This window comes from Cygnus atratus, chromosome 12 (genome assembly GCF_013377495.2).
Source record: "Cygnus atratus isolate AKBS03 ecotype Queensland, Australia chromosome 12, CAtr_DNAZoo_HiC_assembly, whole genome shotgun sequence".
Lineage (NCBI taxonomy): Eukaryota > Metazoa > Chordata > Aves > Anseriformes > Anatidae > Cygnus > Cygnus atratus.
In genome coordinates this window covers 16150539-16174761 of record NC_066373.1, presented here as the reverse complement: position 1 = coordinate 16174761, position 24223 = coordinate 16150539, and the positions used below count along the sequence as shown (strand labels likewise).

The 24223-nt window shown below is 37.7% G+C and overlaps 1 protein-coding gene across 3 annotated transcripts in view; it reads left to right on the top strand.

Moving 5' to 3' along the window:
• The window catches only part of FTO (FTO alpha-ketoglutarate dependent dioxygenase), a 243350-nt gene that overhangs the window by 68388 nt on the left and 150739 nt on the right, over positions 1-24223 (top strand). For all 3 annotated transcript variants that reach the window (XM_050713158.1, XM_035543277.2, XM_035543278.2), the window contains one exon: positions 5491-5610. In XM_050713158.1, coding sequence (XP_050569115.1) covers positions 5491-5610 — 120 coding nt within the window. The remainder of the gene's footprint in view (positions 1-5490; positions 5611-24223) is intronic.

Genomic DNA, 24223 nt, shown 5'->3' with positions numbered 1-24223 from the left:
ATGTGGTTTGCACAGCTAGGGCCACATGCACAGCTGGTGTAAATTTGCACGGGTCCTTCAACATCAAAGACCTGTGCCATTTACATCAGGTGAGAGACTAGCCCCTGGTGTTTGCAGTCACCTGAATAATTTTGCTATGTGACATACAGGGATGTTTCCTGTTACGCAAATGGGATATACTGTAACAGAAATCATTGTTTAACTTGTACATATTGTGCACTTAGTCTTAGTAGACACATTGAATCTATATTTCATTTGAAAAGAGAATACCCAGTCACCTCTTTTTTTTCTTCACAAGGTCACCTCCTCACTTAAAGGATAAATTCCGTATGTTCAAGTGCTATTTAAATTTCCCTTTTTTAGTGCACAAGTAGACAAAGTTACCATTTGTTTACCACTGTGGTAAATACACATTTCTTTTTGAAACATCATTGAAGTAAAAACACACAGATCTGTGAGGCTGATGCAGTTTTTTTGTTGTTATTGTTTTGCCTGTGAAAGCTTCCTGCTTTCTTTTACTCACTGTATGACAAATCTTCGTATTTTCAGGCACATAATACGGGTTCTAGGTTTCAAGTTTTCTCAAGCGTATGAAGAACAAGAACATGTTTTCTTTCTTTAAAGAATTAAACTGTTCAACTACTGATGAAAATGAGTCTTCCATTCAATAACTGTGGTCAGGATTCCATCTCTTTTTTTTTTTCCTCCTTTGTTATTATTTTAAATAAGAAAAATGAAACTGTACTAGGTAAAGCGAATTATAGAATTAATGAAGAACTATCACCCAATTTTGCCTGTGTATTTCTGTTTTGGTATACAGTTTTGGTATACAGTTTATATACCTCCAGACTGGAGATTTTGGGCTTGAAAATGAGCATTTCTATTCCTCTGTAGAGGAGGTGGTATGGTTGTATTCCACTTCCAAAAGTCATTATTGAAGCTCTTTGCATGTTTTAACTCAGATAACTAGATGCATCCTCAGTAGCTGCTTCATCTTCCTGAAATGCTGTGGGTTTTCTTCCCCTTTTGCTGACACCTCCAAAGTAGTCATCAGAGATCATTAACTGGAGCAGAGCCATCACAGTGCCATCAGCTGATCCACAACTAGGCTAAAATTAAGTACTTGAGTGCAGATTCACAGTCTGTGCTGAAATTAACTGCTCTGCCAAATGAGGTCTGGATGAGTTATCTGTGTCTGCTCGAGGGAAAAAACCTAAAAGCAGGTCTGAAAGAATGAGGTATGATTCTGTGCCTTCACTTTTGTATTCCTGGGCAGGAAAATTGACTTGCTGTGTTGATTAAGTGGTTTAGGACTGAAGATCTGAAGCATTGGTGGAGACTTTCTCCACTTTTGTTGTGGGCAGAGAAACCCATAAAAGAATTTGGTGAGCATCTGGGGGCTCTCTTTCCCAGAGTTCATTTGTCAGAGACCTCTCTTGGATGTTGTGACAGAGGCCTTCCTGTGGAAGAAGCAAGATTTTAGTTAGGAGGTTTTCAGCATCACTTAGACTTAACCTTGTTGTTGTGGCCTCCCTCAATAAAACAGCCTTTGGAGGAATATCTGAATTCAGGTACATAATTCAGCATGTACCTGAATTATGAAGTACATGCTGTTTGTTAGATGCGCGAGTCATTTCACTCCAGTACGTACGTTGTAGTTACAAGCTTCAGGCTTGAAGTCTGAACACTATTTCAGTGGCAGGGTATCCTAGGAGTACTGTGGCAGGGTGAACAGAAGTAATGACCTGGACAGCTGTGAAGTACAGCGTCCTAACAACAATGCACACATGGTGTTAGATTAAATGAAATTATCCCTTTAAGCAATCAGATTGCTGTTTGGCCAGGATCATTTGTCCTGAAATAAATGACCTTGTATAGTTCATTGAATGCGAACCTCTGCCCCTGCTGAATCACACTTCACTTTCCAAAATTTGTACAGCTACTGGCTAGGCCTCAAGCAGACCTGCAGGGACCTAGGAAAGCCCACTGGCAAACAAACACTTTTTAAAATAATAGAACACTGCTGACTAAATGATATAAATGCTTGCATGCGTAAAAATAAATCTGCAGAGAAGATGGCCTATTCTTTGGGTGTCCAAGAGCAGTTGTTTACCTTGCTCAGCGGAGTGCAAAATCTGACAGGAGTTCCCCTACGTGAGGAAGCTTCGAGGCCTCCTTACTCGCCACCACCAAATGAACAGTTACAAGTTCTCTGTGAAGTAAACTTCAGAGGAACTTCTTTAGGATCTGGAGTTTGCGTTTAAAATGTAGCAGGCTTCAAGTTTGAAAAAGTAGGATTTTGTTCTTATCGGGGTTTTGGCTCAGGCCTAATCAACAAATCCTGATGATCACGATTAAAATTTGAGACTGAATTGGTTGCTCTGTTGCTCGTGAAATACAGTCACTCTTGCCTACAGCAAATCTATTTTTATGGTAGCAGCAGTTAAAATTATCATGGTTTAACATTTCTACATCTACAGGGATGTAGAAAAGCCTAGGCTAGCTAAGTTGGAGGTGGTAGATGTTGAAGGTATGTGGTGGTAGATGCTGAGGTCAGGGCTGAGGAAGGGTGGTGGTGTCTGCGGCCCAAGGAAGGCCGACATGTTTTAGCACATCACAGTGAGCTGACAGCATGGTTGGTGGCTGGCTAGTACAGAAGAGCAAAAATATAGATCACCTACATCTGTGGCATTTAATAACCAATACTTTTAAATAATTGACCAAGGAGCACTGCGTCACAAAATGTCAAATGCTGCCGTTGGCCTTTTACTACCCAGTATTGACTATAACCTAAAATTGGCTTTTAATCATTGCTAAAGGACGACTTGAAAATCTGTTGAGGTTAGACATATAGGGCCCAATTCTGAACTTTCTTGCACATATTTAAGTCACAAATGAAAAATGAATTAGGAGACAAGTTTTCCTAAAATGTGCAGCGTGTATATTTTATTTACATGTTAATATGATTAAGGTTTGTCCTGTTCAGTCATGTAAACTACTAGCTGATCTGAACTCAAGTTGACTCTCATATATGGGAGTCTCCAAACTAAAACTCTTTGACAAAATCCATGTCAAGAACAGTTGACCTGAGACTTTTGTCATGGAAGATGAATGTCCTGTATCTTGAGTTCCAGTAAGGCTAGAATTGAGCTTTTGTCTCTTCCGCATGTACTGTTGTGGTGTTTTTTTTTCCTGGTATAGCTCTAATTCATATAAGGAGGTAGAAGGAGGCAAGCCAATAGGGGATGCCTTCTTCTTGCAGGAGATTAGTGACTATAGTTCAGTGAAAGAATTTAAAAATTAATGTTAATTTAGTGTTAGTGTTAATTTTAAAATATCAAACAGCATAATTGGAATCTCTGGAGATTTTTAGCAGAAGTATTTGTGCTTACTAGTGTCTAAAGCAAGGATAGTGACAGAGAAATTGTCACCCATGCATCAAGATGACTTGTTTTCAGAATCAACCATTACCTGGTCAGAAGCACCCGTTCAGAGCAGTCCCTTGTCAAGGTGCTTGATGGCCGAGTTTGTGGGTGAAATGCTATTTTTTCCCTTCTTCTATTAACTCAGTTTAGAGCTAAACTTAGGCATTGTCGGATGAATATGGACCTGAGTTTGAGAGCCCTGCCTAGTTTTTTACCTACATTGTTGTCCCTATCATTGAACAGCCACATGTTGCCATTTGGTACCCTGACCTCTGATGCGATCAGTTACAATCCTTCAGAAAATTAACTGTCCTACTGCTAACCCTTATCTCTTGTGTATGCTGAAAGGGATCAAGATATGTTTAAAATTTGGCCAGGATGCCAGACTTTACTTAGACTGAAATTATGTAGATTAATGTAACAAATCAGTATGATTAGTTAAAAATCAGATTGACTGAAATAGATTGTTATCATGATGAATGATATTGTAACTTTCATTTTCATTTTTTTAAAGTAATTTTTCATTAGTTAATGACCTCATGTGATCTATTTCCTGAACCATATTTGTAAGATATTATGTGTTATCATCCATTCATTGGAAGAGACCAGAAAATAGAAAGAAGAAAAGAGCAGTGAATACTCCAAGCTCTAGTTGAACTGTTGATGTGTTCAGCCATCCCCAAATGGTGTATAATGATTTTTAGGGAAGCGTAACTTGATACTTCATACCTTGTTTATACAGTAGAAGAAGCGAACTCTACTTAAACTTTTTTTAAGAAGGTTGTATGTCATTGAACTTGTGTGCTAAAAAGCCACTATGCTTACAGTATTTTTTTGAAAATATTTTTAAGAGTTATGTCTGCCAATTAATTGTGTTGTTGTATTTTACTAAGAGTTGATCTAATGTTCTTTTTATACATTTCGCATTTAAGTATCTTTTATTGCAGTCGTTAATGTGTATTGACCAAACATTTAATGTTAGCTGAAATGCTTTCAGATTTCCATAGCCTTGCAGGAAAAAAAAAGTTAGATGACAGCTTTGGGCAGTTTTCTTTATTCTTTCACCTTGGCAGGTTCTCTTTGTTTGCAACATCAGTGTCAAGTAGGGATAAACAAAATCTTTGAGGTAGCAAGTAATGATTAAAGTAGCTTTGAACTTGGTGTGAAATGTAACTACCGCAACAAAAATAAATACATAATTCTAAAGACCAGAACTGTGGATTGCCATTAAAGAAAAAGGCTCAGCAGGAATTAGGATAAATGAAATTATTTTGCTTAATGAATATTTGATGAGTTATATATATTTATTATACATTAAAAGCTAGTATTTATCATGTGTTTAAACCTGAAGGGCCACCCATATATGATTTGAAAAAAAAAAACAAAAAAAAACACCCCAAAACTAGCAAAGTATTACAGTATTTTCTGCTTCATATTCTAAATAAAAGTATAACCATGTTCCTGATTAAATTTTTATTGCTTCGTTGGGATAATGTTTTCTTTGTTAAGCACAGTTGCCACACAAGCCTAGTCCTAGAAAAACAATTGGGACATGTTACTACTGATGCCCTGAAAAGCCGAAACCTGCTTTTTAGCCTTACTTTCCCCGCAGAACCCCACGCGCATATTATTGGCAAGTTTTTGCTGTAAGTGCAGTTCCAGTAGAGGGAGCACAAGCCTGGCCACAGCTGAGCACTGAGACTCAGTCAATCCTAAAGTTTTTGGTAGTTTGTTTGGTAACCAGATTATTTGGTTAACTACGAGAAACTGTATTTCATTATAAAGCTATGCGCTTGTTCCATAGCAATTGGGTAGGCTGTGTTCTAGCACAGTTTATTTACTGAAAGTTTCTTCTATCCTTCTTATGATTCAATAAAAATAACAACTGGGTGTAAAGGTACGTTTAGAAATAAATACTCCAGTAACCTTCTCCTTTGCTGGGGCTGTTTATGTATATCTGGATTCGTGTACTACCCCATTCCTGCCCAGATAATAATAATAATAATAAAAAAAAACAGATAATAAGAACAGATGAGTCATGCAACCGTGTGTTTTTCTCTTGCAGGTTGAATTTGAGTGGCTCAGGCAGTTTTGGTTTCAAGGCAAGCGGTATTTGAAGTGCACTGATTGGTGGCTTAAACCAATGGCTAAATTGGAAGAATATTGGAGAAAAATGGAGACTATGGTAAGTACTGGTTTTATAGTCTGAAGCTTTTAGAGCTTAATTCTGAGAGCACTAACAGTTAGGTTTTTAATTGTACTGTAGCAACAGAATTTTTGCTTTATTCAGAACATCTGAAAAGTATAATCAGTGTAATCCTCCCACTGCCACCTCTTTGCTACTGGGGGAGAGAAATAAAAGAAATATGAGCAAAATGAGAACCAAAAAGCAAGAGGAGATTTCATTTGTTTCCTGACTTCACTTGTTTTTAAAGTTTGACAGCGTCAGAAGGTGACAGGCAGATATTGCATCACACCAGTTAGTACCTGAAACTGTGCAATGTCACCTTGTCATGAAACACCAAGATAGACAGTGCACCCTATGCCATCACAACAGCAGTGAATGTATCTGGGTGAAGGTGAAAGTAAAACCTGATGAACTGAAGGTACAGCTGTCTGTTGGTAGTGCACGTGCACAATTACACGATGGCTGCAACTAGCTAGAGGTGATTAGTTTCTTGAATCCTTATAGTTGTGGTAATTGCTGTATATTTGAAAGTACATCTGTGCCTTCCTTGGTAAGTGACTCAGTGACCACTGTTAGCCCACTTGCTGTCTAAGTAGAGACTCAGCTGGGGGACTTTGCTAAGTGTATGACACACTTGCCAGCATGCCTGCTTCTAGGTCTGCATGCAGGAGGAACTACATTAGAAATGTGTCGTGCTGGTATCCTTCCATCTCCATCAGAAGCTGCTTCTGTGCCATTGCTGCTCACAGCGTAAGCTTCAACTTGTCCGTACATGTCTTGGAAAAGTTTGTAATGTGGCTGAGGACACTGAATATAATTTGTATTAGAGATGTTTTTGAATTCCCAGAGGTATGATGACACAAGATTCTGTTACTGAGTTTTGAGGGAAATCTTGTTGCTCTCTAACCTGTTCACAAGAATTTGGAAGCTTTTCTGGCAACAGCTGGATTCAGGCCTGGAAAATGAGTGTGGAAAAGTGGAATTTTTATATGTGAAATCAGTTGCTGCAAGGAATCGGTGAACATTAGACTTTCCTCCAAAAGAAGGGAAAAAGATTTATGATTTGTTTATTTTTGTTTTTGCCTCATTTTTGTGTTCTCATGTGCTCAAACTCAACTAATCTTGAATGACCTTTATCATTTAAAAAAAATGATTTGGTTTGTTTTTCTTTCAAATGACAACTTACCCTCTTGTAACAGAGGCTTAGATGAAGTAGAGACAAGAATGTTTGATTGTTATTTTATATCCATTGTGTGTTGAGAACATGGAAAAACAGCAAACTCAGGAATTCTCAAGGGTTAGGTTTTCTGCAATTGGTGTGACATTGCCATGTGTCTCTAATTAGAAACGTGGTGGCGTCAGTGTATCTCCTTTCAACAGGCCTCACGATGATATTTATCAGCAAAATGACGGTTGGGCCAAGACAGAAGCTGCTTCTAATTTAAATTTTAAAAATTGCTTTAATGTTTTATGACTTATAATGCATTAATCACAATTAATTTCAGCTATTGAAGGAGACAGAAGAGAATGTTAATTGGGAATGTCTGTATTGTTGAGTCTCTTAGGTAAATGAGATGCTAACCGTATTTTGGACTTGGAGGAGGTGGGGTGGGATTTTTTGGTTTTAACCTACATTTTGTCCTTAGTGTTTCACAAACGGACAGTAGGGGGCAATGTTGAGCTGCAGTTTTAATGCAACGGCGAGCACTGACTTAATAAAAATACATAGAAATGTAGCATTAACATCAAGAATTATCCCTGTTGCTTCAAGTTAGCTGTAATCTCTAAGATTCCATAACACAGGAAATCAATTGTGGGTTAACAAATTCAACAGCAATTTAACATAAAAAGTGCAGTGTTTTGGTGCATGCTTAGCTTCCACAGCATTAAGTTAAATCAAAAAGGTATTTCTGAAGGTACCCAGTAGTCTGCAGTCAGTGTTTTTCCTCCAAATTTATAGCTTTAACTACATGATTCTTTAAACAGTAAAAATAATAAAATAAAAAATTCACCTATATAATGTGGAAAAATGGTTAAATTATAAATGCCTTAGCGGTTGTTGATCTTGTCTCGGTAGAGTATTATTGCTTAAAAGGAACTATTTTGTAAAGGAAAATAATGTATTTTTTGCTACACTTGTGTGTGAGCTGAACAACTCTTGACTTAAATTTTGTGTGTGTGTTTCGAGTGATACAAGTCAGTCTGGGGTTCAATGTGTGCCTTTTTTATTTTTTCCTTTGTTAGGCAATAGAGTTTTAAAGAAGAAGAAAAAAATAAAGCCTTTTCCAAAATTTCTGATTCTGTTAATTGTACTTGTTCCAATATTGCAGCAAAGTATGATACCTCAGGAAGTTAAGCCCAGGGTCTTCAAACCTTTGGGCTCTATTTAATATTTTTGTACTTTGTGGCAAGCACATAATTTTATAATAATGTTTAGTCCTGGCATTTCTTTCCCTGCGGATAGTTTTACTTAGAGCTTGCTCTTGTGATGTAAATGTTAAACCTTTCATTTGAATGACATTCTGATAAAACATCACATTTCCCACAATATTACCTCATGAATTTATGAAGCACTAAATCTAAAGCAGTTTAACCAATCTTCTTCTCTTTTCCCGCCCTCCCTTGGAAATACGAAGGCTATTCAAATCCTTGAGTTTTTTTTAAAAGTCATCCAAGATTAACACGTTATCATGTGCAACATCAGGATAAATGCTTGCTGAATTCAAAGGGAGAGTTACCATTTGAAAAAAAGACTGTACAAGCTTTGCTTTCTGGGTAAAAAGAAGTCTGAAAAGCTGAAACCTCATGTGATATGAGGAAGTCTTGCCGAAGCTGTTCTGAGATTCAGTGGAGAGACAATTTGTCTCTCAGGGTCTGATATCACGCAAACCTTGCAATCTGACATTTATTTTAGCTATGAAAATGTTTTAACACCATGCCAAATCAGTAAGAACTGTAAAAGTCCTACAGTCTTTTTTTTTTATTTTGTTTTAGGTTGATTCACATTTGAAAAAGTAAAATGTAAATCTCTGGAATGAAAAGTAAACATATATGATTGTACTCAAATACCAAATCTTTAAAGACTTTTTTTTAACATATCCGGTGTTCCTTTAAAAAAAAAAAAAAAAAGATGATCCTGGTAGTGCTATATGGTATGAATTGTATTTCCTGCTTTGACAGACCATTTAGCAATGTAGCAATGTATTTATATGGCAGTTGGCCTTAATAACCTTTATTGACTTTGGTGGGTAAGAGCCAAGACTGGGATTATTAAAATGTATCAGTTTCATTGCAGTATAAAATCACAACATATATAATTATGTTACGTAGGCTAGGCTCCATTTAATCCTACCTATTTATGCAGGAATTTGGCAAGATGATGAAAACTGTAGTTCTAAAACGTAGAGAAAAATGAGTGATTTAGTGTATTTAGCAGCATAACCGTTTGCCTACTCTAAAGGATTTACTTAAAGGAACGAAACATAGATCTTAAAAACCTGATTTTTAATGGTATAAGTGAAACACAAAAGTGATTGTTAAACCTTTTGTTTCACTTTTTGGAATCCTAAATTATAACTAATGATACTGATATGCAGCATACCTTTTAATTTCCAAATGCAATCTATAAACATTAGCGTGTACTTTCTGTGTAGTTACAATGAACAAAGTGGCATTCGAGCAAACTGATGTCTCTGCACAACTGTTTCATCTTGATTTGTAAGTTAAAAAAAGAAAAAAAAAACATTAACTCATCATATTATTTTTATGGTTATTCTCAATGGTACATTTTTATCAGTTTATACAACTGAATTGAAATCAGAGAGCAAAGATATTTCCACGTAAAATTATTTTTCTTTCCTTTTTGAGGTCTATTTCATTATTCGGTTCTATTGCTGCGTATGAAGTATGCCATAGTTTCTGCTGTAAGCCACTATTGTCAGGGGCTTAGAGCCTGACAGTTAGAATTGAGTCTGGGCTGAAACTTGAGCTATGAAATCTCAGCCCAGGGCCATAATATATTTCTTTTTTTCTTTTTTCTTTCTTTCCTTTTTTCTTTTTTCTTTTCTTTTTTTTTTTTTATCCAAATTAAACAAGTGTTTAAATATGTGTTTAAATCAGGGTATTTTGGTTCCAGAATAACCACCATAAGCTGTAAGACAAAATATGCTTTTAAAAGGAATCTTGCTAGCTTTTTGTAGACTTTGGCACTACAAACAGCTCACTAATTCTGTGCGGGTGGAGGGCATGAAAAGGTTTGGGGTTCACAAACAGGCTGGGTGGTTGGTAGCATTTTCAGAAAATGCAACTTATCTCATATTTGTATTAGTGTCATCTTGGCAGCCAAAATTCAAGAAATTCTGAGGTATAATTTCAATTTCTTTTTATAGCTTTCTCCCCGTGCTTTCAGATATTGCAGTGTCACACTCGTTTCTTGGAGGGCCGTGCGGTGATGGGTGATCGTATTTGCCTAATGAGCTGTGAAATGTCGGCACAACATGGCAGCTCAAAGACCTCAATTTTAGCCATATCTCTTGTCTTTTGGGGCTCTTCTTATCTGTTTAGGCCAGACCCTTTAAATAAATGTGGTTTTGGCAGGTTATATTTTATGTACACCAGGAGTCAGATATTCCTGGAAATGTATCTTTTATCTCAACAACAAGAGGAAAACCCTGATCCTGGGGAGTTTTTTCTTTTTTAAAAAATATTTTTTGACACTGATTTCATTGACCCCAATATTTTTAGCCATCAGAAATGGGAGAAAGGATACAGCATTGCATACAGTAGAATCACTGCCAATCTTTTTTTTAAAAAAAAAAAAAGTTGTATTGCACATCTTTCAGAAGAAAAATATTTACAATTCTGAGGGAATTCAGACTTAAGCTTCCAAAACAAAGTGTGTGCTGAAAGCACAAAGGACTGTGTTTATGATTCTCTTTGAAGTGTTTTTGCAACAGGATAAGGAAAATTTTAGAAACTGTCTGATAGTGTTCAGGGTAAATACTTAAACCCCTTTAGAGAATTTCACACACAGATACTGTGCAGCAGAAAAAAGGATACTTATGTTTCCTAAAGCTGCTACAGCCTACAGCTTTGTACTTAAAGACAGAGGTGTTGAATAGAATTCTACTGAGGATACATCCAGTGACAATATCTACAGGAACATCAGAGCAAACCAGTGGATAGCACTTTCTATTTTTAACCCTTCTGTGAGCTGCTTGAGATCTAAGCTGAGTTGATATGAAGCACTATAACATTTCTATTATAAACTGGAATTGCTAAGAGGGCAGCCTTCCAGCTCGTACAGCATCCTGTGAAAATGACTCTGAAAACATTTCAGGTTGTAATGCCAAGTGGCATAAGCCAGGGAAAGTTTAAGGCAGGGTACCTCTATTTGTGTACTACGGGGAGGCAAGGTGGGTTTCTGACACCACAAGCGGGAAGGCCGTGGGTGGCTGGCACAGCTATGAGGCTGGTTGGAGGGTGCTGCGCTGGCTGGTTGGCGCCAGAGTTGGGCACGTCTCCCCGCTGTGTCCCCGTCTAGGTGTGTTCACACCTGGGTTGGGAATTTGTTTGTCTGTGTTCTCGTGTACACTGCTGTTCTTTGGTGAGCCTGTTTTGAATGACTAAATTCTATTGTCTTGTGCTAAACCCTTCCTGTAATAAAGCTTCTTTCTATCTTCACTATGTTTGTGTACAATCAGATCTGTATGATTGTACATCGTGTTGTACATGCAAATACGTGTAGATATGATGAGCTCTGTGTTAGCATTTAAAAACATAAGTGCATGCAACACAATCAGCAGAAATCAAAGCCATGCATATAGGTTATGTCCCAGTTTTGTGTTTGAACTGTATAAAAGGATCTGTCTGAGCTGAACCCAGTGACAAGCAGGGTTCTGCATCACGTAGGAGTGGTCTCCGACTGGATAGCTCACCAGAGCTGGTCCAAAGAACACGTGTCTGTACATGCTTGTGCACATAAACACATGCACAGGTGTGTGGTTTCTAATCGGTAATGATCTAATTCCTTCATGTAACTTCTGGATCATCTAAATTTTCATTTAGAGCAAAGTGGTTTATAGGGGATAGCACCAGGGGCAATAGCTTGCAGTTCTCAGCAGCAGGAACAGCAGAGAAAGAGTTCAGAGCGTAAGAGTACACTTGGAAGTGCTGCAAGTCACCCGGCATGTGTTGCGGAGGGAAAAGCTAAGATCATAGATCCTGCTGCATCCCTGTGAATACATGTCAGTGCTGGAAGGATTTTTTTAGAACCTGATGCTGCCCTTTTATTGGTAGTGGGATCTGTGATGATTTAAGCGAAAGTGAACTCAGTATGATGGGGCCAAGTAGATTATATAAAAAACTGTGCTGTTTTCAGCATTTTTCCTCAGAACCTTGGATGAACATATACTGAAATAACAAAGGATCTTTTTGTCAACAGTTTGCTTATTTATTTATAAGGCTTATTATGTGCTGTGGAAATGAATTAGCAGTAGTATTGTATTCTGCTATTGTTTTACTTGTCCAGCTATTCATTGCAAAGCCTTTTATGGTTTTCGAAAGTCATTTCCTAGTACAAAACCTCAATAAAAGGCAATGTTTGCACATGGAGAATAATATTTTTTGGAAATTCAGAATATTCTTCTGTATTTTTGAAATGCCTGTGTATCTGTAAGTCATATAAAATTAATTATCAACTATATTTAAAATGATTTCTAGTTCTCACTGAGGCCATCATAGAAGTGATCATGCAGATTTGTACATTTGTGTCTATAAGTTCTATATGTTTTTGAACATACCACATTGGTAGAAAAAAAGGTTTGGGTTAGTGTTGAAACTATGAATTACATTGGTTTGGCAGGAATAATTTTTAATGTGATCCTTATAAACTAGGGAAAATTATTTCTAATGAAAGTGAAAGCAAATGGCAGTATGACCAAAATGTCACCATCTATGTTACTGTGAGTTTTTGAGTACAGTGAGCATTTCAAAACATGGTTTTATTGCTGTCATATTTAGTGACTGTGTCCATTTTATAAAATGGAATACAGCTGTTTTACTTTTCAAATGGCTTTTGTGTGCAAAGGAGGTAGTATTTTCCAAGAAGTTGCCATTGCTGCGCTGATACCTTTTCTTTCTTATCTGATCATCAGTGTCTCTAATTCCTGACGAGATCATGGGTAAAAAGTGGTTTTGCAATGTAGTTTTTAAGTTACATCATTTTTGATCAAAATTACAGCTCTTATTTTATATATAAAGAAATAAACTTGGTTTCGGTATAGGCCATGGAAAGCATTATTTTCTGTTGGATTAGGTGCTAATTCTTTCACTGACCTGTTTAACTTGTGCAAGTAACTTAAGTATGGTTTTCAAAATCAGCGTGGAGATCAAAACGTTGAGGTCTTACTTTGGTTTTAGGTGGCAGGGATTTTCTGATCTTAAGTTCCTCCTCAGTAAAAGGAGGTTGTGATTTTTTCATTATAACTGAAAGAGTTGCTGTGTCCCAGGGAGAGAATGTTTTGCAGTTGGAGGAACCCGACAAATTTCTGCCTTCCCCCTGCCATGACTGGAAGTTGTCTAACTAGGGCCGCATCTAAGGTATTTTGTTTTTATTTTCAGATGGACAAGTTCTGTCCATGGAAGTATGATCGCTGGAGCTTACTTTGTTCTGGCTTACCCCGATTGCCTCCAGTTCTAGCTCTCAGCAGTTTGGGGGTAAATCCTTTTTGCACTTTTCATTTCTTACTACACATAGAATCATAGAATGGCTTGGGAGGGACCTTAGAGACCATCTGGTTCCAACCCCCTGCCATGGGCAGGGATGCCACCCACTTCACCAGGTTGCCCAGGGCCTCGTCCAACCTGGTCTTGAACACCTCCAGGGATAGCACATCATTCTGCTCAATAATCCTGAAGCTGTACACATAATATAATGTTTATTATTCAGCAGCTGGAAAATAATTACTGGCTTTCGTCAAATGGCCCTAGTCACCATCAGGTTTTGAAAGATCTCCTTGGTCTGCTAGCAAATCTGAACTCTATATAATTCTTACAGCTCTGCTCAAGATGAACCTGTCTGAATGTTTACCATGCTGTATTTTGGAAAGTGCACTAATCATGTCTGGAAACAGTGCATCAGTTCATATTGTCTAGCTGCCTAGGCATTGGTGTGTAATAAACTGTTTATTTTATATATATGTGTATATATATGTATTGTGTATGTACTCTACTAATTATGTTTTAGCTCAGTCTCCAAGCTTTTTGCTACATGTTAATGGATTAAAGCCTCAAAGGATTTGTTAGCTAGCTAGAAGACCAGTTGTTTGACAAGGATGTGGTGGGAGTTGGTGTGGAACTGGAAGGTGTTTTCCTGTAATTCAGACCTATGGCAGAGTAAACTTACTCGTTGTCCTCCTTGACTACTTGTTCTCATATTCTGTCCAATTTCCTGCTTCCATTTCATGAAATGTGAGTTTCTGTGCTGAAATTATTTGCAACCTCAGAATTCACTGCTCTTCTCAAAACTGATGGTTGGTTATATTTCTGGTGGAGGATTTGGATAGAAATTAAGATTAGCCTGTACAAACCAATTTATGCTGACGCTGTCTAGTGCCAAAGTATACAGAGGTCGTACTTCCCATAATTCCTTAATGTGCACCAGAAGTTGAAAATCTTTCAGCAGCTAAGCTTTATATTTTTATTTTCTCTTCTGTTTTGGGAAAGATGAGAGTACTGTGGTACTACATGTACAATAGGTAATGCATCTATTTCCAGGGAAGAAGGGATGAAGTGACATGAAATTCTGTGTTGCATTTATGTTGATGCTCAACGTGAAGGCCAATAGAGGTCTTGGCTCTGTTAGTCTCAAATGTTACGATGGTTTTGGAAGGAATAAAAAAATTAAAAGCCTTCTCATGTAGGTGGCGTCTTTGATAGTGCAACCTTAAGGCTGACTGACTGTCTCTCAGTGACATTATGCAATGACAGTTTTATATTCAAGGTTTTATGGACCATTATTTCATTACTGATCTTCTTAGCTTTCATGGAAGGCATATTTGATATGCATGTTCATAAAACATGCATGTGGTCATGGTCAGTTCCAGTAGTGGTCATTTCACTGAGGAATTGTGAGTTTACAGTGCCAGAATTTAGGAAGCTTGGGGGCGGGGATGATGGCCAAGACAACAGACACATCAGTCTTGAAAACTTGTAAGATTGACAAAAATATTGAAGAAAACACTACTGTTAAAAAAACACTATACAGGACTGACTTCTCAATTCTTTTCTTTGCTTTTCATCTTCTAGATTTTCTTGTTGAATGTAAAATGCTGTAATTGAATCACAGCATTAGCTGGCTTTTTCCAACCAAACAGCCGATTTAGGCTCTTTACTGCTAGTTTCAAAAGTAATAGAGAGAGAGAGAGCACGCGAAGACAAAAATTGAGCACATAGATGTATAATCCCGAAGGAATAAACTGACTTGTACTAGACAAGCTGAAAGCTGATTAAAATATTTCTCATCCTTTGGGTATGCAACAGCTTTTGATGATGGAGAGTGTATTAATATTCAGCTTCGTTGCTTGTCGACACTTCAGACAGGTCCCAGGAAAGTCTCTGAAATGGACCAGGTTTTCTCACCCTGCCAGAAATCTTTCTGAGACACAGAGCAGCACCCTTATACCAGCAATAGCCAAGATAAGCATAATGCTAGTTAGCTATGTCTTTATTTTAGAAATTGCTTTTAGACAGTTTGAAAGGGTTGAAAATTTTAAAGAATTCTTTTCATGATATAAACTCATTTAGATACAACAAAGGAGAAAGATTAATCTTAATTGTTTAAAAACAAGGCTGCTATAACCTATTCAATTTTAAATCCATTTGTCAGAGTTCTTTGTAAACATACAAAAATCTCAATACTAATATAGGAGACTGAGGACTTCGGAGAGTGTTCCTGCTGCCATTATTTTACAACAGCCAGATCTGAGGTGTTGGGTAATATTTTCTTACTTCCTTCATTCCCTTGTAATGCAATACCTACCTTCCAGACAAGAATGGGATGTAAACAGCTGCTTTATCTGCTGATACTTCTCCTGTTCTTTTGTTGGCATGCTGACATATGGGGTATTTGTCTTTTTTTTTTTTCCCTTCCACAGTGACTAAATACATACAGTATCTCTAGAAAACATGTCATATGCTCCGTGAGGTGCCTTTGAGGATGGCTCCAGGGCTAAATACTTCCTGTAATGGGTGAAAGAGCATGGCTTAATCAGCTTAGTTAACTTAATTAAGCTGTGCTTTTACTTAAGGAGCAGCCCTTAAGTATATTTCAGTTGAAAACTGTTTCATAGTTGTGAAATGATGCAAGGCTGGAGAAATCTGGTGGGGTTTTATAGTGGGTTTGAAAAAGGTGAAACTTACTAGTTGTTCTGTAACGTCAAGAAGTGGATCTAAGGAGTGTGTCTTTTCTACTGAAGATTTAAAGGAGAAATTGTAATGCAGTTTAGTCTGGAAAGGCTTCTCACACTGAAAAAGTTTACTCCCCCCTATCCAATTAACATTTGTATACATGAAAAGAGCTGTCCATGTTCATCCCAACTCACTTTGCCTGCTTGCAGATGTGTCACCAGATGCTGTGACCCTGCCTTCTTCACTGATCTTTGGAAGAAGGTGCCTGGTGTGGTGTGATTGTGAGGATATGGATCTTCTCTCCTGTGGTCTTTGGGTCGCAGCAGAAAACGGGATTACAAGTTAGTGATTTGAGCTGAGTTGTTCTTGCTGTTCTTCATGAGGCACTCCATGTTAAAGAAGAGGTCTGATTTTCCTCCTGGGGAAAAGCTGGAGAGGAAGCCACCTGCCTTGGGGGTTAGGGGAGGTGGTGGCGGTCCTATTGACAGGAATATAGCACTAAAGGCAATGTAAGTGAGGACTACTGGGACAGCAATATTGAAGGCCTGTAGTAGTTGGAAGAGTTGAAGCTGGAGGCATAGGTGGAATGGACTTCTGGGTGCACTGGGAATAGAAAATGGGCTTGTCAGGAAAAGCTTTAGAGATGGCACAAAAGTTTAAAAAAGGGGAGGCAGTGGCTCTCAGGCAAAACAGAGTGGTGTGGTTTGGGAGAAAATGGGGTAGGGGAAGTCTTGTAATAAGGGAAGTGCTTATGGAGCTGAACAGGGAGCCTGAACAATTCCAAATATTGAGGGACTTTGAAAAGATTGGAGAATCCATAAACACATGGAGATGCACACACACAGAAGGAAGGAGGTTTATTTGTTTAAGAACTGTGCTGTTCTCCACAATTCTTGAAGTTTCTCATCTTAGTACCTCCCACTGCTTGTGTATAATTCTCAGGTAGACTTCAGTGTTTCTTGATTATATGGGGTGTTATAATTTCCTGATGACTGATTATGTTATTTATAATGCAGAGGGTGTTAATCCTTTGGTGATTAACACTCTATTTGAATTACCAGAGGTCAAAGGTACATTCTTTTATTTGGGCTTTTTGCAGGGTTTCTGCCTTTGATAGTTTTTCTCCTAAAGGTTTTGTGTTTTCTATTTTTATCTGAAAGCTCCTTTGAGATAATTCAAGGTGGCGGGGGACAGTGGAGCATCCTTCTTCCTTTGGGGCCCAAGTCTGTTCAAGCTGAAGTCATTAGAAGGTAAATTCGCTTTGCAATGAATAGGTCCTCCAAGAGTCTCATTCTTCTCCATTTTGGAGAGCTGATTTATTACATAAAAGGCTTTATTTAATACACACACACACACACACACATATATGTTGATACACACACAAGTCTGTGTGTGTGTATATGTATGTATATATATGTGTGGATATACACGTGCTTATACGTATACACACATTCCTTATTATGTATAAATATATATGGCTGATGTTTCAGGTGGTTTGGAGATACTGTATAAATTTTTGTCCAACTGTCAGCTGGTCTCCCAATTACTGAGTTTTCAGAATTGAAAAGCTAATTTAGGGGCCTTGAACTCTTCAAAGCTTGCAGCTGGAAGTTGCCCCTATCCAAATATTTCTAGCCTTGCTCTAAAAGCTCTGGTCTTTTTTGTGTTTTGCTGAGCTGTGCTGCTTCCAGGGCTGAAGCTGGTAAGTGGGAAGCAGTGAGGGCTTTTTGTTGGTTTTGTTTGCACGCAGTCCTGGGCTTGTCTAAACATGAAAGCAGCTCCAGGATAACTCACTTTTTTACAGGGGTTTTGAATTGTTGTTTCCAACTTCAAAGACTTTCCAGTGATGTACAGCAATTATCAGGGTTGACCAAAGTATGCGGTGACGCTGGCTTTACTCATTATTATGAATATGTCCATAGCATATTCCCCCACTGCAGATGCTGTTGTAGATGTTCCACCTGGAGGTTTCTTCGTGCTGTGGGAGTTACATCTAATGCCAATCTGGAAGAGTATGAGGATTTAGAAAGACCTTCAAAAGTTCCTTCATTGGTACTTTTCTACTCTAAAACCTTTCTGGTAGTGCCTGGAGCTGCTAGAAGTCAGTTACAGGAACGTTGTGTTGATAACTGCTAACTCTGAAACAATTAGGACTTGAATATAGTATATAAAAGCAGGCAGTCCAAGAGCAAGGAGGGAAACGATGATGTTAGGAAGCCAAGAATGAAAGGAGAGCCGATCACCTGGTGGGGTCCGTATTTCAAGCTGCAGACTTCAGTATGTTCGCAGCTCAAATGATGCTAATCTTGGAAATGGTAAGGGGATCTGATAGGCTGCCTCTACGTTTTCCAGTAGAGGCATAACTGATCTTGACTTGGTGTTTTAAGAAAACTCAACATCAGACTAGGCTGATCAAGTGTTAACAACGTATATTTTGCAGAGCTGGAACCTAGGTTCACTCGTGTCTAAAAGCTCTGTTTTAACTCAGTTGCCAGCTATAGCCTTAATGCCCGAACTGCTGGATGAAGTCATTCAGTCTGTCAGAAAGGTGAAACAGATTATAACAGTCTGTTTAATCTATGTACCAAAACTGTGAGTGTTCAATATTGCTCTACAACAAAAAGGATGGCTATTAGGCACGTGGAAGCGCAGAAGCAAGATGCTCCTGTCCAGCCATTCATTTGATGATTTTGTTTTACTGTTGGTGTTAACTTTCTCTCAGCTTTTCTCTCTGGTGTATTGCTCAGAGCTTTGTGAGGTGCTAAGATTAGTGCTGTTTTGCTTTTGTCAAAATGTTTCATGTTTGCTGTGACAGATAGGTGAAAATGTAGTATTTGTTCTGTTCCAGAATGCAAAGAATCCGGCTCAGACACCGAGGACAATTAGTCCTATGTTGTGGGATAAAAAGCAGACATGCTGAAATTTTAGGGGGACTTTCTTCCTGTACATGCTCCAGGGGGAACTTTGCATATAGCACTGTGGCTTCCTACATGACTTTTCTGTTTAAGATTATTTAAGTGCTGTCTGCCATTCAATTGCTGGCCTGTGGTTAGCTTTATTTCTCTTGTACAAATACAAAGCACTACGCTGGCCTCATTCCTTTTTTTTTCTTTTTTCTTTTTCCCATTTGTTCCTTTAGTGTTTCACTCGCATTTCAGTAGTTTCATTTTAGCTTAGAAATGTTTTTTTCTACTTCTGCAGAGAGAGTAGTCTGGTACTACAAAATGTTTGGAAAGATAAAGACTTGAAGGAGGGTTCAGTGGGAGGCAGAAGTCAAGTCTGAAGTGGTTTTGTGAGCTGAGCAAGAGAGAAAAAGAGGAAATAAGTAGCAGGAAAGAGAGAGGAACAGGGGAGGAAAACAATCGTGTGACGAAAGATAGTATAACAAGGTCAAAGAAGAGTAAAAGGTAGAGAAATGAGAATAAAGATCATGGAACTGGAAAGAATCGTGGAAGTGCAAGAGATAACACGAAAGAGAAGACTAATAAATTAGAACCTGTCAGTACACTTTTTAAACTTTATTTGTAGTCAGCATAATGAAGTTTATGTGAAAGTGTCTCATCTTTCAAAGTTATTCTTCCTTCTCTCTGCTTCTTGAAGTTAGAAGAGCTACAGTAAGTGATAGAACAGGAAGGAGAATACTTACTTTCCTGGATCAAAGGATTCTCAAATTGCAGGTCTAATTTTAGTCTGTATTCATGGGAATCTTGAACAAAAGACCATGGTTGGTATTTTGTCTGAATAAGAAAGTATTAATAAGAATATCTGAATTTTTGTCTATTAAACTTTACCTTGTTGACTGTAGCATTTGATAGTCTTGCTCTGGAAAAATGACATGTAAACTAAAATAACAAGCAGCACAGGTAGTGCTGTGTGAATGTATTTTTTTTCTCTTTATAGGTCAAAAAAGGTTTTGTCTGCTGACACACTTATGAATCACCTTTCTTGAAAAAAGTTGTTCTGTTGTGACCTTACTATAGCATAAAGTTCAGCCTGAGAGTCTATGGATAGAACATTTACAGTAGTGTGTCTGTGTGAAATTTTAAGTGATGAGCTGCCTGATTAAAGCCAGAAATGTTTTTGTAAAACTTGTTACTAGTTTGATGTAAATCCATTTTTTATTACTCCAAAAGAGGAGAGAAGGAATTAGCAGGTAGCAAGAAAAGACAGGGAACATACAGCTGAAGGTGCAACTTAAACTTGTATAAATATCAGCACTTTAAATGTGAATAATAAGATCCAGCTTGGTAACTATCAGGAAGGATGGAATAAGTTGTTTTCTGACTCGTCTGGTACAACTATAGAAACTTATTTAGCAGCTTTATATTGATGATTATATTATGCGTAAATACATATTATATTGTAATTTTGATGGTCCTGTTTCAAAGTCTGCTAAAATCTACTTGACTCCTTCTTGCATGTCACAAACAACTATTTCTTTATATGGGTTGAGCCATAATTTTTTGCAGAAGTGCTGTAATCTCTTTTCAAAACAACTGTTTCAAAAGCTGACATAGCTTTTGAAAAAAGCTATGCTTTTGTTTCAAAAGCTTCAGCAAATAACAGGACTCTCCTCACTAGGGCTATGAATCTGTTACTGTGAATCTGTGATGCTCTTCTGCTGACTCTTTCCATAAGCAAAATTCATACAATTAAATTAGTTACTACCCAGTCAAAGCATGCTACTTGAAATAAGTGTAAACATGTACATCAGAAATACCAAGTATCTCTGTATCCTGTATTAATTTTACCATTTTATCTCCTTTGTCTTATACTTGTAATAAGTCAATATGCCTATATGAGCCATGTCAACGTTTGGTATTTCAAAAATTACTTGCATTTTTTCAAATATATTTTAATCAAAAAACATTCTACTGTGTATTTGCACAGTACAACTGCTGAATAGAAGACACCACTTGGGTCAGAAGATAGTAGGTAGGTATGGTGTTTGAACTGGTTCTCCAGTTTCTGGTTTCCTGAGGATATATGTGATTGCTCCAATATAAATGTTTTAGATCACAATGACAGCTGTGGAAATTAAACATAGCCAGCAAAATCTATTTTCTGTCTGGTCAAGTAAAGGAAAGGATGGATGAAAAAAATTCCCTGGGCAAATGAATTCTTATGAACAGTGGTGAATCTTTTCCTTCTGCTATATTAATTTTATTGGATTCTCCGAAAAGTAAGTCCAGCTTGGGTTTCTTTATATGTTATTCATGTGAAAGTTTATCATTTAATGGTGAAAAACTTGAATATGGTTCCTAGGCCATATTGTAGAACACAGTGCAAACTTTAAATGCAGAGAAAAAGTGCCCTTTAGGATGGTTTCCAGAGCAGTTGCAATGACCTGAGAATGGAAGAGGCTTCATAATTCTATGAATATCTGGAAGGAGGAGGATTTCTGTTTTCCTCAAAATCTTGTTTCTTGTAACTTATTATGAATAGGGTTCTGTTTCCCGAGGCTGCAGCAATATTAAGCTTTACCTTATCTTATTTTAAAACACCTCAAAATGTTGAGTCTTATACAGAGATTCTCTTTTTAAACACAAATCTTGATACCTGCTTCAGAGGTTATGTTAATGCAGAAAATGCTGAATTTTCTCATACAGACTATATAGGAGTTCTGCACTGACAGAGAATAAGCAGAGAGGCTCCCCTGCCGGAAGGTAAATCTTTGAGACACGTTTATTGCATTATTTCTTTTTTCCCATCCTGAGGTACTTTCCTGGCTTCTGTACTCCCGGGAGGATTCATTTTCCCTTCTAGCTTCTCCTCCGTGTCTACCTGCATCTTCGCCAAGCGTGCTCACTCCTGACAAGTGGTTCAAGCCCACCGTCTGCACACTTGAGAGGAGCCCAGATGCCTCTGCCTCTTCGTGTGGTTCATTCCATTCAGGCTTGGAGCACTTGAGCATGCTGTTGTCAGTGAGCTTACCCTGATCCCTCCGGCCCAACTCTCTCTTGTTTCCACGGCAACTTCTTAAGTAACTCCATCTAACAGAGTATTTTCTCTAGCAATTTGCTGTTAGAAGTAATTTGATAGTCTTCTTGTGAACTACAGCAGTCACTGCCTGTTTCTGTTTGAGCCAAAGTCTCAAAATGAGCTGCGGAGTACTTCGTTGTCGCATTTACTGTGTTTGTGGGGTTTTTTTTTTGCCGACATAGGGGAATTCATGTAGGTTGTAGGTCAGAAATGAGTCTATGGGTTGTTATTTGTATATTCTAAAAAAGACATTTTATTCTGACCGTTAGGTTATGGAGACTTTTTTCTTTTTGTGGAAAAAGCTCTCTTTAAAAGAAAAAAAAAAAGTTTATTGCAAAGTAAATGGTTAAAACTGAGCTGCAGTTACTTGAAAGAGACAAATATACATTCATTATTTCCTGACTATGTTGTTTTTATGGGCAAGCAAAGGAAGCAATGGCTGGGTGTCATTAAGGAGTAGCTAGTGGAAAGTGGTGAAATGAGCAATGAGACTTGTAAAGTGTCATGAAAACTGAAACACCAGGGTACAAAGTACCGCTTATCCTCACAGATATGGATACCATATGGCAACATTAAGGGAAATGGGGAGTAGGAGACAAGAATCCTATTATTTCTCACACTTTCATTTGCTTGCTATTTGCTTTGGGCAAATGACTTAAGAAGTTGTGCATGAACCTTCCTCTGTTACGGTATTTATTGACAAGACACCTGTCTTCCCGGTCAGGCTCCTTGAAGTTTCTTTGGTGTCATTCCAGCTTTGGCACTTATGATTATAATTTTTATTGTTCTTGTTCTAGAATCATTATTTTTGTAACTGTTCCGAGGTTGAAATCTATATTCGTTTTCACATGCTATAACCCTGTGTTCTCGTACAACATTTCACTTTTTTCCTTATTTTCCTCAGAAAAGGCAACCTGCTATGATGGTGTTACTGCTATCCCTAAAATCTCTTTTTGGCCTTCTCTTTTTTTCCTTACTTTGTCTTTCTCTGAACCTCTTTCCATGACTCTCATACATGACTTTGTAATCGGATGGAGTGATTGAGGGTACTTTAATGCAATATATTGAAAGCTTCTGGAAGGACAGCCATGTGCTCTGTGCATCTTTGGAAGGATGCATAGGAGAGAGCAGCCTTTATCGGCTCTGTAGGGACTGCTTCAGCTGTGAAAAGATTTTTGTCACCTTCTCAGCTGTTTCTTCCTTTCCACTTCTAAATTACACACCAATCTACTTGCCGGAATTTTCTTAACTTGTAACTATTTTGTATTAATTTCATATTTCTCTGAAAAAAAAAAAAAGTCTTCCTTAAAATTTGTTAAGCTTAAGTCTACTAATGTTCAATACATTCATCTTAGTTTTAATAGTTGTTTAAAATATAATTGTAGCATCTCTCTCTCTTTTGGTCTTCTAAGAGTTCAGCGTTTGCCAAAGTATACTCAAATTTCCTCTTCTGATGACATCCTCCAAAGTTAATGGTTTGTTGTTGTGACCAAAACAGAATGTTGTACAACATGCAAAACTGGAGAGAGCACACTTAGCTGGTCTCTTTAACCATTACGTAACATCAAAACTCTCAGCTGAGGGGCCCATTTCTATATTTGGTTTTGCACTTATCTAAGGTGGTGCAAATAAGCAGCTCTTTGATGGAGTCAAGTAAGATAACATGATTATAAGGGAAGGTCCTTTTGTCATTGCAATGGTTGCTATATCAAGAGAGAACAAGAAGCTTCACTGAAAAGGGTGAATGGGGAGGGCAAGAAAATTGCAGAATTTAGCAGAAGATGTTATAAAGGGAGCTCTTGAAGCGTAAGGTTTATTCTTAGTGTGTTGTTATTCTGAAAATTAACACTTCATATGTTATATCAGGCTGTATAGTGGGCATATAGTGGTGATATCACACATAAGATCACACATGAAGCTATATAGCCTTCTCTTAATTTTAGCATCACAAAGAAGTGCAATTCATTGGTTCTCTGTTGTAGAGTTTAGTGCAAATACTTGACATTTCCAGTGATCTAGGAAAGCTGGCACTTTAAGAGGCACTTCATAGTTGCAAGGATCACTGTTGCACCAGTGTAATGTTTTTGCAGTGCTTTGCTCAGGAAAGCACTAGCCTATTTGTGGGGAAAAACATCCAAAGGACATCCTAACTTCTGTTTTCTAAAGAAGTGCTCAATATGACATACAAAGCATTAGGGGATAGAATCAACCCAATACATTC